Source organism: Aphis gossypii, chromosome 2, assembly GCF_020184175.1.
Source record: "Aphis gossypii isolate Hap1 chromosome 2, ASM2018417v2, whole genome shotgun sequence".
NCBI lineage: Eukaryota > Metazoa > Arthropoda > Insecta > Hemiptera > Aphididae > Aphis > Aphis gossypii.
This window is the reverse complement of record NC_065531.1, coordinates 12665869-12683102: the sequence shown is the minus strand read 5'-3', so window position 1 is coordinate 12683102 and position 17234 is coordinate 12665869. Positions and strand designations below refer to the sequence as shown.

General features: G+C 29.9%; 2 protein-coding genes across 9 annotated transcripts; one reads left to right on the top strand and one right to left on the bottom strand.

The window, feature by feature from the left end:
• The first annotated feature begins 16 nt into the window (after positions 1-16).
• LOC114129049 (zinc finger protein ZFP2-like) lies at positions 17-6150 on the top strand. 2 transcript variants are annotated; one of them, XM_027993672.2, is made up of 2 exons: positions 17-227; positions 1952-6150. In XM_027993672.2, the coding sequence occupies exon 2, from the start codon at positions 2009-2011 to the stop codon at positions 5603-5605; it is 3597 nt and encodes a 1198-aa protein (XP_027849473.1). In that variant the 5' UTR covers positions 17-227; positions 1952-2008; the 3' UTR covers positions 5606-6150. The 2 variants fall into 2 exon arrangements, with proteins under 2 accessions (XP_027849473.1, XP_050056965.1); XM_050201008.1 differs by lacking the exon at positions 17-227 and having other exon boundaries at positions 3124-3256; positions 3358-6150.
• A 2139-nt stretch (positions 6151-8289) lies between these two features.
• On the bottom strand, positions 8290-14778 carry LOC114129050 (tumor protein D52). 7 transcript variants are annotated; one of them, XM_027993673.2, is made up of 7 exons: positions 14031-14771; positions 10664-10925; positions 10456-10515; positions 9773-9841; positions 9547-9606; positions 8781-8943; positions 8290-8706 (listed from the first exon to the last, which is right to left on the bottom strand). In XM_027993673.2, exons 1-7 carry the CDS (start codon positions 14362-14364, stop codon positions 8587-8589), a joined length of 1068 nt encoding a protein of 355 aa, XP_027849474.1. In that variant the 5' UTR covers positions 14365-14771; the 3' UTR covers positions 8290-8586. The 7 variants fall into 7 exon arrangements, with proteins under 7 accessions (XP_027849474.1, XP_027849476.1, XP_027849475.1 ...); XM_027993675.2 differs by lacking the exon at positions 10456-10515 and having other exon boundaries at positions 14031-14778; XM_027993674.2 differs by lacking the exon at positions 9547-9606 and having other exon boundaries at positions 14031-14769.
• Between the last annotated feature and the right edge of the window lie 2456 nt (positions 14779-17234).

The following is a 17234-nucleotide window of genomic DNA, read 5'->3' as shown; positions in this document are numbered from 1 at the left end:
TTGATAAAGAATAATAATTGTGTATAAAAAAATTGTTATTTGTTTTAATACTTTACAAAAACATTTATTGATTCATTTTTTGATGAAATAATGCTAGTATTTTGTTAATTTTTTTCTAAACAGAAAAAATAATAAAATGTTTATTATTACTTATTTTTGGCCACCGATATTATCCTCCACAGCATTAGATTGTTTTTCCAATGAAATCAATCAGTTATCAGATTCAAGTAAATATTTTTAATAATATTTCTTATTCTAATTATGATAATATCTTGGTTATACACAACAAAAATTAAATATTAATTGTTAATATTTTATTTATATTTAATAATTATCATACATCTTACTATTTACTTCCACTTCTGAAATTAAACCTAGCATTAAGTTTGATTATTGAAAGTTTTATTGATTTAAACAAAAACCACTTTATTTTCATTTACATACTAATTATTAATTTTGTTTGTTAATCAAAAATTGGTGATCAAAACTCATATATTTATAATATTTGTAAATTTTAAAACGTTAACAAGTTACACATAGGTATTAGTTTACTTTTTATTTTTCATAACAAATTTATTTCTTATAGAATTTACTTATTTGTAAATTGCCTACCAGATAATCGGTTTTAAATTATTTTTAATTCATCATTATTTATACCATTAATTAGCTCTGTGTGAAGAATAATATTTAGAAAGTTATATAATAATGAGTTAGGTAATTTGATACTTATAATACATTAATCATACACATTTAGCTTTAAATTTCGATACTATTTCTTTTCAACTAGTTGATGTTTTCATTAGTTTTCAATTTTTGTTTATGCTTTTTCAAAATATGTTCATTAAATTTTTAATTTTTTTTTGAATTCCTAGTGTTAAAGTATTAGTTGGTGAACTCTTGTCTATATATAGGTATATATAGGTGAGGTAGTTTTTTCTACCTATGTATTATATTTAAACGTTTTATAATGAAATATATTAAATAGGTATATTTAATTTTTTTGTGCCTATAAAAAAAATTAGAAGTTCAATATAAATACTTTACTATGATAAAGATAGTAATATACTATCTATAACAAACTTATTTTATACTTGAATTTTCCATCTACCTATTGAATCATTATATAGAATTTATTGATATTATATTTGGAATATTGAATGTTAGTTATTGAATGAAATAAATTAAATCATAAGACAGTGACTGCTTATTGAACTTACTTATATAGGGACCAAACTATTAGAGTCTTTAAATTGAATGAGTCATAAGGCAAAAAGTCCAAGAATAAAAACATATATATATATAAATAGATTAATTAAATTTAGCCGTGTTTTAATAAATATTCATCATTATATAGATATTTGAAGTATATGTTGTCATTCATAAAGAAAAGAACATGAAAATTGATAATAATACAATTATTAGAAAATGATATATTTTTTCAAAAGCATTGATCAACAAACAATGATTTCAAATTATATAAAAAAATATTTTCAATTCTTAATACTTTTCAATGTGCTAACCAATAAGTTCAGGAAATTGTATTAATTGTCAAGTATACATATTACATATAAATCAGGACATTCTGTTTGAGTCCTATAATAGGCGAATGAGTCCATTAACCAAACAGTGACTACTGTATTATTATAATATTATAATAGTTTAATTTATTTTGTAGTATATATTTAAAAAAAAAACAGCTTCATTACTACAGTGTTATAATACCCGATTGTGCCAAATCATTCCTTTCAAATTTAATCGGATCAGTCAAAGGCAGCTAGGGCACCCTGATACCCTCAGGTGCACGCATATGTTTAAATGTTCTATATTTAGTTATATGTGTGATGTTCTATTAAGTATTAGCATAAGTTTTAAAATCTTATGATAATTTAATTTTATCAAATTTGGTGTATAAATTAAATATCAATATTTTATAATAGTTTTATTGTTTTAGCTATTTGAATGAAGAGGATCAATTCGGTGGTCAAAATAAATACTACTTACAAGCAAAATGACAGAACACATTGCAAAAATATCAGGGGTTGAAAATGAATCATATCAAAATTCAATGAAGTCTAGACATATTGAAATAGATAAAGCCGAAATAGAAACTATTCCAGTAGAATATATATGTTATAAATGTAATGCTGTGTTCTACAAACGAATACAAATAGAGAAACATCTAAAATTATCCTGTTGTGAGGAGAAATGCTTAGATACTGATAAAGTAGTTCCTATTATCAAAAAATTACCAGGTTTATCAAAAAATGAATCTTATTTTCAATATAAACATCATCAATGTGAACTGTGTTCAAAATCTTTTACAAACAAGACAAAATTAATTCAACATATTCAGACACATAGTGGGGTGAAACCATTTCGTTGTGAAACTTGTTATAGAGGTTTTTCTAATTCTTATAGTTTGAAAAGTCATGAAAAAACTCATACTGGCATAAAACCCTATAGATGTGATGTTTGTCAAAAAGCCTTTTCTCATTCACATATTTTAATAAATCATAAAAGAACTCATTCCGGAGAGAAACCATTTAAATGCGAATTTTGTCAAAAATGTTTTGCTACATCTGGAACGTTAGTAGCACACACACGTACACATACAGGTGAACAGCCATATAAATGCGATATATGTCAAAAAATGTTTTCCTTATCAAGCAGTTTAAATGCTCATAAAAGAACACATACAGGAGACAAACCGCACAAATGTATTTTTTGTTCAAAAGCATTTGTAAAGAGTGGTGACTTGGAACGGCATTTGCGAACCCATACAGGTGTAAAACCGTTTCATTGCGATTTGTGTGATAAATCTTTTACACAGTCATCTGGGTTGATTATTCATAAAAGAAACCACACTGGGGAAAGACCATTTGCATGTGATACATGCGAACGGTCATTTACTAATTCAGCTAGTTTAATAGCACACAAGCGAACTCATACAGGAGAAATACCTCATATGCCACTACATGTTCTAAATGTACAACAGATTTCCAATACTCAAAACAGTATGCAAAAAAACATTTTTTCAGAAATACCTACATCATCTACAACAGGTTTATGGGACACTAATGTTCCAACACCATCAGTTGGAGATTTTAGTTACAGTTGGTCAAATTGGTTTCAAAGTGAAACGGATCCTAATAACACTAAAGATCCCATTCAAAGTACTAATGAACTTACGGTACCATTTATGCAGCCTGTGTATAATGGAAGAGAAAACATGGGTAGTATGAATACAATAAACAGTGTAAGTATTTCATTGGACAATCATGTTGTACCTATCAAAAGACCTGAAGGTCGGTGGTTAGATTGTGATGTATGCCATAAGACTTTTCCTTATTCTTCCAGACATAAATTGATTGAACACCAACGGACACATACTCGTGAAAAACCATTTAAATGCTTTATATGTCAAAAATCATTTTCGTTGTCTAGTACCTTGATTGTACATAAAAGAATGCATACAGGAGAAAGACCATTCAAATGTGATTTATGTCCAAAAGCATTTGCGCAAAAATCAAAGCTAAATATACATAAAAGGATTCACACCGGTGTAAAACCATTTCGTTGTAATTTATGTCAAAAAACTTTTGCTCATTCTTCAAATTTGTCAGACCATAAGAAAACTCACACTCAAGAGAGACCGTATAAATGCGATATTTGCCACAAGTTGTTCACGTTGGCTAACAGCTTACGGAAACATAAAATATTACACTCCGGTTACAAACCATATGTATGTGAAGTCTGTCAAAAAGCGTTTGCCAAAAAAGCTAGTTTAGATCGTCACAAGGGTACACATGACGGTGTACCGCAATGGACAAAACCATTTACGAACGGCGTTAAAGAAAAGCGGATGAATAATACTGATAAACCTTTTAAGTGTCATATTTGTTTTAAGTCGTTTGCTAGTGTAAATGGAATGACTAGACATACAGCCAAACATAACGGACAGGATCAATTTCAATGTGAAATTTGTAACAAGACTTTCACAGGTTTGTCAGTACTAGCTAGACACAAGCGAATACACACGGGTGAAAAACCATTTCAATGTGACTATTGTCCAAAAGCTTTCGCTTATTCATCAATACTAGTATCCCACCGACGCACTCATACCGGAGAGAAACCTTACCAGTGTGATCTTTGTCCCAAAGCATACACTCAATCCTCTAGCTTAATAGTTCACAAGCGAACACATTGGAACGATCATCAGCCGACCAATTCAATCGAACATCCGACGACTGAACCACTAGCTCAACCGAGCACAACAAATCATTACGAATTACCAAACACGTCTGAGGCAGATGACTACACCGACAATTGGTCGGGTTGGTATCCTAGCGAGCCCGACATATCTCTCGTCACGAACGAACTGCCCACCGAAGAGTCGCCCGTACAAAACACGGTGGCCCAGTTTCCCGCTCAAACCGTGCAGTCCACCGGCCAAAACGAGAAAATAATAGACGTTAACATGTTTCCCCAAAAGTTCAAGTGTGCCAAGTGCAAAGAGGCTTACGACGAGAGCTTTCAGCTGTTGAAACACATCAGGGAAGTGCACAGGTCTAGCGCGGTCAGAGCGCAAAAGACGTCCGCGTCGAAAAGCGACGACGCGGTCAAGCAGAAAAAGAAACGCGGCGAACGTCAACGGTTGGAGTGCGACATCTGCCAGCGGCCGTTCAACGACTCGTACAAACTGAAGGTGCACCGGAGAACGCACACCCGGGAAAAGCCGTTCAAATGCGACACTTGCGACAAGTCGTTCATCGACTCGTGCAACCTGAAGGAACACCAGAAAGTGCACACCGGCGAGAAGCTGTTCGAGTGCGACATTTGCCAGAAGACGTTTCTGCAGCTGGGCACGTTGACGACGCACCGGCGCACGCACACCGGCGAGAAGCCGTACACGTGCGACGTGTGCCACACGACATTCGCGTTGCTGAGCAGCATGAAAACGCACAAGCGGCGGGCGCACACCGGCGAGAAACCGCACAAGTGCGACTTCTGTCAGAAGGCGTTCGTCAAGCGCAACGACATGGTCCGTCACCGGCGGACGCACACGGGCGAACGGCCGTTCGTGTGCGACGTTTGCTGTCAGTCGTTCACCCAATCGTACGTGCTGGTGCTGCACAAGAGAAACCATCATTCGGCGGCCGACGACAAGCGTCCGGCTCCGGCGCCGCGGGACAAACCGTTCAGGTGCCACGTGTGCCACAAGTCGTTCGCCAGCCAGTCGACGTTGAACACGCACGACCGAACGCACACGGGCGAAAAACCGTACGTCTGCGACGAGTGCGGCAAATCGTTCGCGCAATCGTCGGGCCTCGTGGCCCACAAGGCCGCACACCACCACCCCCCGTTGGACAAGACGTTCGGACACGCGCCGTACGCGTCCGCGGGCGCCGACGGGAGCGGACCTCCTCCTCAGTACGTCGTGCAGGCTCCGGACGTCCACAGGATACCTCAATACGCGGGCGACAGGACGTGCGAGTGCGCCGTGTGCCAGTCGTCGTTTGACCAGCCCGTTATCGCCGCTAACGAGCATTTCGGCCAACCCATCATCGCCGCCGCGATGTCCGACAGCAACGTGTATTACGGTTAGACGGGAATATTCGATCGTGTATTATTATACTGGTTTCCAATTTCGGTCGACACTTTTCAATTTTAAATGGGTCTCGTGCTAACTATAATCCTTAAAAAAAATAAATACGTAAATTACTCGATTAAATCTCGATGGGGGGGGGGGGGGTGGGGTCATCCACATTAAGTAAGTACTTACTAGGTATTGAAAATTTTTTATCTGTTTTCATAACATTTATCAGATTACGGTTAACATTAGAATACATTATTTTTGACCAATATATATATAATGACAATGATATAAAGACCGTTAAAGCATTGAAGACTATACTTACGAGAATTGACGTAATTTTCGTTCATGTATATAGCTCTCGATTATTGATTTATTATTTATTTTATATTATATACCTTTTTATGCATATTATTTTATCATATTATACTGATATACCCAGTTATTGTCTTTGAAAAAATATATGTACCTTTGTATACTTTCATTATATACTATACACATTTTGTAATTAAAATGTTTTATACAAATAAATATTTATTATATTTATAAATACTTAAGTATTTTAGTCAATTTGTTCTACTTAGTTTTTGATTTGTGGATTATTTTCTTGATAGATACACAGACTGCTATTGTCATTTGTTTCCATCTTTTAAACGTACAAAGCAAATAGTTAATTTGTGTTATAGCTTTATAATGTTGAAACAAATAGCTTCTTATTAAACTTAAAGATAAAAACATTACCTGTTAACTGTTTGTATTCTTAATACTGTTTAATTTTTAAAATACATAATATTTAAACTAATTATAAATATTATAGTTAATAGGAAAAAATATGATTTTTTTCTATATTATTATCTCAAATTTTTATTAGGTTGGTATACGGATATATCATAATATCTCAATGTTTAAGTTAGTACACAATACACATTATATCGTCGTATTTACTATGTATGTATAGTATAAATAGTTTAATATAGTTTTTAATTTTTATATTTCGATAGGTACCTATAGTCTATTATCAAAAGGATTTTAAAAAATAATTATACGTTATAGATTATTTTAATGATACTTAATTTACTAAAATGTTTTCAAGAAAAACATTAAGCCATCGCCTTTTAGAAAATAACAGATTATTTTGTGAAAAATTAAAAGGTTTTTTTTATCTAACAAAGTATTTAATTTATGTACAACACTGATATTTGGTCAATAATTTCACTAATCATTTATACGAGTGAGGTAACTTATAAAATAATATTCTGAATAAAAAATTATTCAAATAACTTCAAATTGACTAGCATATTATATAAATTTTAAATTGATAAAAATACATAGATAACTAAAAACTTGTTTAAGTTGTTTATAAGCTTTCAGACAATTTTGAGGCTCTATACACATATTATGATAAAATTGATGAATTGTTACTTTAAATAATATGTGAGTTTTCTATTGAAATAAGATTTCAGCCGTTATCAACTACCTATGGTCCGAAACATTAACAAAATTAAGTTGTGAAATTGATTGGAAGAATTTGCAAGTTTATGATTTGAAATTTGATGTATAATTATTACAAAATGCAGAAAATATTTTTGAAAACGATGTAAGTATTATTGTGTTAATATAACACATTTTAGTGATAAAAAGAAAAAAACTTTCTTGTTTTTCATTGCAATCAAAAATTACTAAAACCATAAAAAAGCTGACTTGGAATGTAGGTAGTTACTTTTTTTTATGATTAAAATAAATCTTTAAATATGCTAAATAATTATCCTATTGCGAAAACGTTTTGTTTAATACAGCACCAGTTTCCATTCTTAATCTAATGAACTTACATTTTCATCTATAGAATTTATAAATAATCCTACTAGAAAAAAAAGGTATCTGAAAATACTTTTGAAAAGTTAATATTATTTAAAAGCAAACAAGTTGTATACAAATTAAATTAATTATCAACCGTAAAAAGCTTAACAATTATTTAGTAAATAGTTAAATATCAATAAGTAATAACATACCACTATTACTATTTTTATAGTTTTAATAAAAAAAATTATGAATTCATGAATTATTATTTATTACAATGAAATTGACTGTAGTTTATAGTTTTAAACACACTTCTACTTTTAAAGTATATATATATATAATTTTATATAAAGTAATCATTAATTGTATTAATTATTAAAATATATACCAGATATCTATATATTATAATATATAAGTTTTGAGAAACTCAAAACCATATTTATTTTAATGTATTGAGAATTGAGATATTAATTTTCAAATATCTTGCCAATCTCTAACGTTATGTTAATACAGTAATATACCAAACCCTAAGTATTTGAAAAACATTAATAAAAAATATATGCATGTCTAAAGTAGAATAATATTTAAAGTTTAAACTATAATAACTAATATCGATACCATGTACTTGTCTGAACCAACATTGGTATAGAAAAAACTTATTATTATGATATCTTTTTTAACTTGTTTAAGATTTAATTATCGTTTTCCAAGTTAGTAGTTGTTAAGTATTAAATAGATTAATGCACTTTTGTTTACATAATAATTAATATAGTTTAATTTGTATAAATACTTAACTAAACAAAATATCTAATTTAATTACAATAATTGGAATATTTTTAAAATAAGTGTATGGTGTACAATATCGTTGTATAGGCACAAATATAATTAATATTTCAGAATTAAAGCGCTCATAAGTTTATTTTTACAAAAAAAAATATATATATATATATTATATTTATATAAATAAGATTAATAACTATTAAAAAATCACAAATCAAAGATTAACATTATGGAAAAAAATGTTTTGTATAATAATAAAAAACATTTTATTCAACACTAAATTCAGGAGAAAAATAGTTGTGAGAAATTGAATTTTTAGTGCCTAATTTAAGGTAAATTCTGTACTTAAGTGACCAAGATTGCACGATTATGATAAATGTCGAAGTACAAGAGAGATGATATATGATAGCAAAAACTTATTTAGTTGCTGCCTCACGTTCTTCTCGTGAACGTTTTTCTTCATTTGCCAAACGAGTTTCTTCCTCCAATATCTCATCAAAGTTCTGCATAGAGTTGGATCTAGATGCCACTTTTGTCTAAAAATAAATACATACAATAATCATTTTAGTTTATATTACTTCTTTAACTTTATATTGTTTATAATTCTTACCTTGACATTTTCCAAAGCTGAACCCACTTTTTCCTCAAAAGAACGGAATGATTCAGAATTCTTGATTTGACCAAGTTTAGTTGTAAGACCACTACCAAATCCTCCAAATATTGTTGTAGCTTTTTCAGCAGTTGTTTTTACAACAGATTCGGTTTTTTGATAACTAATAACAACACATTAAACATTAAACAAACATTGTTAAACTACATGCCACTTTATTAGTAATCATTAATTACTGAAAATAGCTTGTAATAAGTCATTAAAGTTAGCATATTAGAGAAACACTTGATGGTTAAACAAGAACATTCATAGCATTAGATAAGAAGTCTGACACACAATTATGTTTGGAAATTATGAATCAATTATACAAAATAAATAAATGTTAAGAAAAAAAAAAATTGACAAAAACCTGAACATCTTAATAGAAATATTAGGTTTTGGAGGACAATTGACAAATTCACACACTGAAATAACAAATTTAAAACAATCCGATTTCATTTTAAAAGATTTGAATTAATAATCACAAAATAAAGACATACTATAATTGGTATATCTTTAGTTTTATGATTTTTAAATTTAAGGTTTGATTACAGAAAAATAAATGATTTTTAAATACCTTATAAATACAACTAATTTGATTATTTATAAAAAAAATTGATAAAATCAAACGGTTTACTTAATACAAAATACAAAACTCAAACACAAATAATATTCTAAGTCATAATGTGTGTTCTCCATGCGTTACAAATATAAGGCTAAGACTTACATAGGCGTTTCGGCGACCGCTGTTCCAAACTGCTTAACCTTGCCTTCTACATTTTGGTAACTAAGTGTTTTTACAAAAATAGAAATAACTAATTAGAAGATAAAGCAAAAGTGCAAATAAGAAACATTTACAAGCAACTCAATAATGAACTGAAACAAAGCATAATATATTTTCTTCCATAGAACTCAAGAGTACATGCATGAATGTACACGTAGATTTTATATACCAGTGTTTTAGAACCATGTTCCTGGTTGGGGTGCGCATGTCACTCGAGTCTGGTAAAGAAAAGTTGAATCTAGTAAAGAAAATACAATAATATTGTCATTTCCAAATCATGTATTATTACAATATACAAATTTAGTTTAATATTGTTAACTAAAATTAATTAGTGCGATTCAAAGGTTTGGTTACAATATTTTTAAATATAAATGTTTTTATGACTACATAATTAAAAACAATAATGCATTATATATTTATATTTTTTAGTAAAAATATCATTACCACAAATGATTGAAGTATAATTCTTATAGTTACAAAGTATTTATTAAATTAAAGAAAATTAAAAATAATATGAAAGGTCTATAAAATATTGAAAATATTTAAGTCTAAATTGATTCTAAAAATGTAATATAGATTATAAACTATTCATTATAATTTAAAATATAGTATTTTATCAAAAAATTAATATTAGAGTAAAATTAAATACCTAACTTTACTGTAATGTAAATGGACTAAAAATGTACTAGATGCTTTATCCTTAAAAGTTAAATTATATTGATAATCAAATTTTAATCGCACTAATTTAGAAGCTGTGTTGAAGATGACTTTCATTTTGGCAGTTAATAAAACACTGATACATAAAATAAACGTTAAGAAATTGAAATGCTTGTCTTTGTACAGAAGACTTACATTGGTGCGTCAACAACAGCTTTTCCAATTTGGGTAAATTTGTCTTCTACATTTTGATAACTATATAAAAATATAAAATAATAAAAAAGAAAAATAAATATTTATAATAATAGAAAGATGGATAAAATCATAATAATAAACTAAAAGCTAGCAAAATAAAAAAAAAACTTCAGCACACGTGATAGAAAATATTCATCACTGAACTTACACATTTGACTCTTTGACGTTTCGTAAGCTCTGTGATACATCTTCACTAATCTCTTGCCAAACAGTATAACCGAGCTTACGTCTAAGCTCTTGAGATGCTTTCACCTTTGAACCCAGCACTTCACGTAATGTCTTGATTTCTTCTTCCACCTTGTTCAGCTCTTGTTGCCATTCTTCTTTCTGCTTTTCCTGTTCCTCAAGGCTAAGGCCTTGCAATTCATTGATTCCTGAATCTGGCGACATAATTACTGGGGGTTCTTCACCTAAAATATGAAAAAAGAATTTTAGACAACATTATCACAATAACATTGGATCTAAAGTAAATAATTAGTTAAAAATAAATATGAGGTACAACACATATATGATTAATAATATTAATTATGTTATTATCAAAATAAAAGTAGGTAATATTTAACTGTATACAATGTATAAACTCATTATACATAACTTTAATTTTTAAATGACCCCAAGTAAATCATATTACGCGTTTCACCATCTAGATGCTACGTGTTATATTACAATAATCATAATTCCATAGGATATACACGGATAGCACTCAGTACAAGACATTATACCGAGCGCGTATATTCACTTATACATTAATATTATTTTTATTTAGTTTTTAAGATACTGTAAAGTACAAATCTACGAATAACATCATTATGATGAAGAACCTCTATGAAATCTATGATGGGTCCGAAACGTCGGCGTAAAAAAAAAGAATACATACAAGATACATTATGGATGTATTTCAGATAAGGAGTAAAATCCATAGTTATAATAGCTCTAACCAAAATGCATGCATTATGATTATTGTTATTACCTATATTAGTTAGGTTACCGAGTACATGAAAGTTTACAACTGTTTAAATGATTTACAAACACGATATTGGACAAAAGAGTATATAAACTGACAAAAATAAGTAAATAGAAATTAAAACAATATTGGACTATAGACGTAACGACAATTAAATAATTGCAATATCCGTATTTGTTACTTGTAATACAAGTGTCAAATGTTCGATTTATCTAAGCTATATGAATAATGCATTGTGATTCATAAATTCATAATATTAAAGGTAATAAATAAAAACGACACTATTTTTATCGGATATTAGTTGGTAGTTGTCACATACTATCAATTATCTACCTATTATTACTGCAGCTATCAAAATGTATTGATCAAATAAAAAGTTATATAATACAAAGATAAAGAAAAAAGGAACATGAATTGGTGTTATATTTGGGCAATTGGCGATAATATTATTATCAATGTTGGAATCCAGTACATTATAATATATGTATATATATATATATATGTATACCTACGTATTTCATACATTGTGTATCTAACAACTACATTCTATAGGCTTTTCAATAGTTTGAATTCATTAAAAATCCTAGATTTATTTTAAAAATACACGCAGCGAATATTATTATACACCTATGAAAATTAATGCTACTATCAAAGAAACATAATATATGGGATGGATGAAACATCTGAGGCCACAAAAAACATAAGCTTTAATAAAAAGTATAATAAAAAAAAAAATAATAATAAAATTATTCAATTAGACTAAGAATTAATTATCAAATTGTGTTATAAATAATAATTACCAAAATAATCATTAGGTAAATAACTAATAACTAATAGGGAAGTAGGTATGTTAGTATGTAACTGAATAAGTAAAACTTAGTAAACCGTGTACGACGTTTTTTAAAAAAAAACAAATATAGTATCATAAGTCATAAAAGACCAATGTAAGATAAGAGACGCTTACTTCCTTTAAAAATTTAAATCCACATTAAATATGTAAAAAAATCAGTGTGACTAATACAATAGATTAGAATAAAAGATTTAATTTGAATTGTGATTATTATTTTAAAATACATTCATGGCGTAGCTATAGTTAAGTCACTAGATATATAAGTAAATCGTAAGTCATAATGTCCATATTGCACTATTAAAATGTAATGCATACGGTTTAAGCATAAAACAATAGTCCAGCAGATTTATCATATTAAGTTACATATTTATTATAAAATTAGTTTTCATAGAATAGGTAGTACAAATACGTATACAACTACTTACTACGTTGGAACTATGATAAAAAAGAATACATTTTATAATCACGAGATTTAAAAATATATAATATTAAATTCTTATAAAATTATTTATGTGTTCAATAACCACTATAAATTATAGTCGTTAGAGACTTTCGGTAAGTATATAAATCATTATTATTATATCAATGTTTCAATTTTATGTTCAGTATAAAACACTGTCCAATGTCCATAAAGAAATAAAAACTTTAAATCATGATTAATTATTTCCAATTATGATTATTATTTATTACAACATTACTGAACAGTGAACAGTAATTAATGTAATTAATTAATTAAACTTCTTCGTCGCGTATACTGTATTATATAAATGATTTGACGACTTTTCAATCGTATAAATAGTTGATAACGAAATCCTAACTACGAATACAACGTTTAATCATTTTTTAGACCCGCATCTAATTATCAAAAAAATCTAATTATTTATTTATATGGTTATATACTATTATACTAATATAAAATCAGTTTCCTACATAAAAAAATCTAAAAAATAGTTTGGAATTAATTTAAATTTGCAGATTTAGTTGAGATTTGGCTGATTGGCCGAACGCGTAAATTATAAATACGCACGAGCTCAATATTCATTATAATATTATCAATATCGTTGATAGGTATTCTACGATTGAAGTACAATATTAATACAATTTTTTGGTTATTGTACAAATCCGAAGTAGGTACTCGAGTTTACGTGTAACTACTGTCTAGTGTCTACCATTTACTACCTACTCATCTATCTGCCTGCGTTTAAACCATACATTTAAACTACGTAGTAACACGGGGATAAGTCGTTCAAGACATAATGTTTTTAAAAATTTACAATTTTAAATGTATTTAAATTTGATTCGGTCGAATAAAAAAACGTCCAACACCTTCAAAATATTCCGACATCAGCCAATAACCTCCGCGACTATTATACGCGATTTCGTCCGTTGACACGGTCCACGATGTTATCGATAATCCAGATTTTCCTACCTATGAAATATAGGTAGTTGTAATATATTATAGGTAGTTATTTAACGAAAATATAAATCCCGAGGAAATGTGACTCGTGTCACATTATAATAAAATAGAAACGGAAAAATAATAATTATTGTAAACGATTATTCGTTCGCACGCGCGCGGCGGAAAAGTGGAACGCGAGCTAGTGACGGGGCGGCGATCGAACGGACCGAAACGACCGTCTTAAATTTATAATAAATAATCATAAGAATATTATTGTAATACGCGCAACACCGGCTGCAGACCTTTTTTCTTTACGATCCTCGCCAGCTTCTGGTAGCTCTTGTTCTCTCTGATCTTGTCCAAGAACTTGACCTTGCCGGCGGTCGGGAGAGATGACCGCGAATCGGCGGCGGTGGCCGGCCGCATCACCAGCGGAGAAACGTCGTCGTCGTCGTCTCCGTCCACATCGTCGTCCGGGTCGGAGACGGTGTCCTCGTCCACGATGACGAACGTGCTGCCCAGCGTCGCGTCGTCCACGTCGAAACTAGGCGTCTCCGTGGCCATGTAAGCGGTCTCTTCGTCGTCGTACTCCAACGACGGCAGGTCGACGTCGTGCACGATGGCGTCGCGAGCCATCCCGTTAGGGGGGTGGGTGGGAACCGTGTGTCCCGTTGGGGTTACGTCCGGCGGCGGCAGAGGCGGATACGACGACCGGCGTCGCGCATTTTCCGAACGCTAAACGGAACGGCGAACGTCGTCGGATTGGGCGCTCAAAAAAAATAAGTAGTCCAGGCGAGCGCGATGACCGCGGAAAACGCGAAGACACGAAACGCGTTCGTCGTAGGCACGTCACCGGTGGCGCACTGTAGGCTATCGCGGAGAAGACCGGTTCGGTCTTCTCCGCGGCCGCGGCGGCGTTGTTCACATTTTTTGTTATTCGTTTCCTCTCTTTCTCGCTCCGTATCACTCTCTATAGCTCCCGTTCACTGGGACGTGTCTCTTGCTCGCTAACTCACCGCTATCATCCCCTCTCAATCAAACGCGTTATTTTTTTTTTTTTTTTACGGCGCGAGGAAAAAATAATAACGACATTATTGCCAACTGAAATTTATAAAATACCGTACGACTGTCGCGTTTACGTGAACAAATTTTTCTTTATAGGATTTGACGTGTGGGTTCGACAATTTATATGTGCGCACATGTCGTTTGACGGTAAATGCGTATCGTAGGTGGGTACGAACCGTGAAACTTGTGTGTGCGTCGCGATGTTTGACGCCACTGAGTTTTTTAACTACCTACTGAAATTCTCCAAATCGAATAACTATATTAATAATTATTATACAGCGTTTGGTCTAGTATGTTCTATACGATTGAACACAATATCATACATCTATAATATGATGTTTTATTGTTTGAACAAAAAAATAAAACGTGCTGTAATGGCTAAATAATGAATAACGTCAATTTTTTTCTAAATCATGTTTACTTGTACGGCCGTACATAACCAAAACAAAATTGTACGTTGAAATAATTTGTACGTTTTGTTGACGATTTGATAGTTTAGATAACCATATACTCGCACAATATTATCAAAGTACAAACTATAAATGAAAAATACCAATGTATAATAAGTAATAACCATAGAATATAGTATATTTTTTTAAATATAAGACTCGCGCAGCACAAATCTAACTTAATACGTTTTAATAGTCGTTCTAATTCTTAAGATACCGATCATTTCTATCCGTAAAAACACGTCCAAGAAAAACTAACAAAACTGCATTAAAAACTGGGTTTAGAGTAAAAAATCTATTAATAAGTGTATAGATGTCAATAGGTATGGACATTTTTCAATCAGGTATTTACTCTGTAATTATAATAAGATAGTGAATACTAAATATAATTAATATCCACAAAATTGAATTTATGGACAATAATTATTATAAGACTATAGCGTATCCATTATAATAAGTATAACTGTAAAAGCCTTACATATATTTTTAAATATGTAACTTGATACTTTTACGTTTACTATAATTTTTTTTTTAATTTTTAATTTTTATTATACATTAATACATTGATATCAATTCCTATCAAAATAAAAAATAATAAAATTGTAATCTTATCAATAATCGTGATCCCTACAGAAGTTATGACTAACAAAAAATTATATAGTTCAAGCTGTTGAAATTTATCAATATCACACCAGATAAAAGATGACTGTTTGTCTGTATAAATGTATTTATAATTAATATATTTTTATATTTTATTACCAATGACTAATATTGAATAATTATATAGCAATAATTAAACATAAAATATACCTTCGTCAAAGTTAAAAAATTTCAATTAAATATCTTCTTAAGATTATTAAATATAAATCAGCATAATTTTTAAATCTATTGAAAATAATATTATATTATATTATATGTAAATCAAACTGCTGCTCAAAATGTATTAGGTTAATAAATGTAACAATTTAATTTAAACAAAACTGAAACCAATATAATAAATACGAATAATATAATTAAATAAACATTTTGGGATTTGGGAGTATTTCTACAGTAGAATAAGCCATAAGGACATCTAAACATTATATCACTTATACAGTTATACCTATCGGCTATTATAATATTACTAGTTAATAACTATTAACTAGTAAATAGTAATATATTATAGTAATATTATAATTACTGGTTATAGGTGCGTAACGATGTTCAAAATTAAAATTCTCTTAATTACTAAGAAGTTAAGGATCTATTAAAAGCATAATTAACATTCATTACTGCATAGAAATTTCAAATTTCCAAAATACGAAAATATGTGATCATACACAAAAATATTTTACGTGTTTGCGTTTTTTGGGTAGGTTACGAAGTCACAGAACTCTGAAGGTCAAAAAAATATAATAAACAAACTATGTAAATGCTCAAAATCGATTGTGGGAATCGGGAGAAGTTGCTCAATTTGTTGGTATTATACCTATTTTATTTATAGCTGTAACTATGTTATTTATTTTTTTTTATGAACTTGCTAAAAGTAGAGAATGTAATGAATAAAAGAAAATTTATTAAATCATTGTAAAGTATTCATATATAATTATTTAATTATAATTTTTGACTTCAAATGTTTTTCCTATTATAAATCAAATTAAAAGCATTAAGTTTATACTTTCCGATTTATAATAAAAATAGAATCAATAAAATTATATTATTACGTACACGGAGATTGGCGGCTAGTTAAAAATTAAAACTGAATTAAATTTGTAACTGTTAGGTTAAGAGTTTAATTGTTCAAATGAGTGGCAACTAAATATAAACTTTTTTTCCATTTTTATTATTCAATGGCACTTGAAATTAAATTGAGGCGAAGAATGTCGGACATACACTTAAAGGAGGTTTAGAACCTACTGCTTTAGTTATAGATTTTTACTTAAAATATTAACCTGTCATCATTTTTTGTATGTTTAATCATAGTAAATATTGATCATTCATAAGATTTACATG

Coding starts and splice junctions, on each gene's coding strand:
- LOC114129049 (XM_027993672.2), top strand. CDS start 2,009: ATGACAGAACACATTGCAAAAATATCAGGGGTTGAAAATGAATCATAT.
- LOC114129050 (XM_027993673.2), bottom strand. CDS start 14,364: ATGGCTCGCGACGCCATCGTGCACGACGTCGACCTGCCGTCGTTGGAG. Junction 9,607..9,772: donor AACATGGTTCTAAAACACTG/GTATATAAAATC, acceptor AAAAACACTTAG/TTACCAAAATGTAGAAGGCA. Junction 8,707..8,780: donor CAGCTTTGGAAAATGTCAAG/GTAAGAATTATA, acceptor ATTTATTTTTAG/ACAAAAGTGGCATCTAGATC.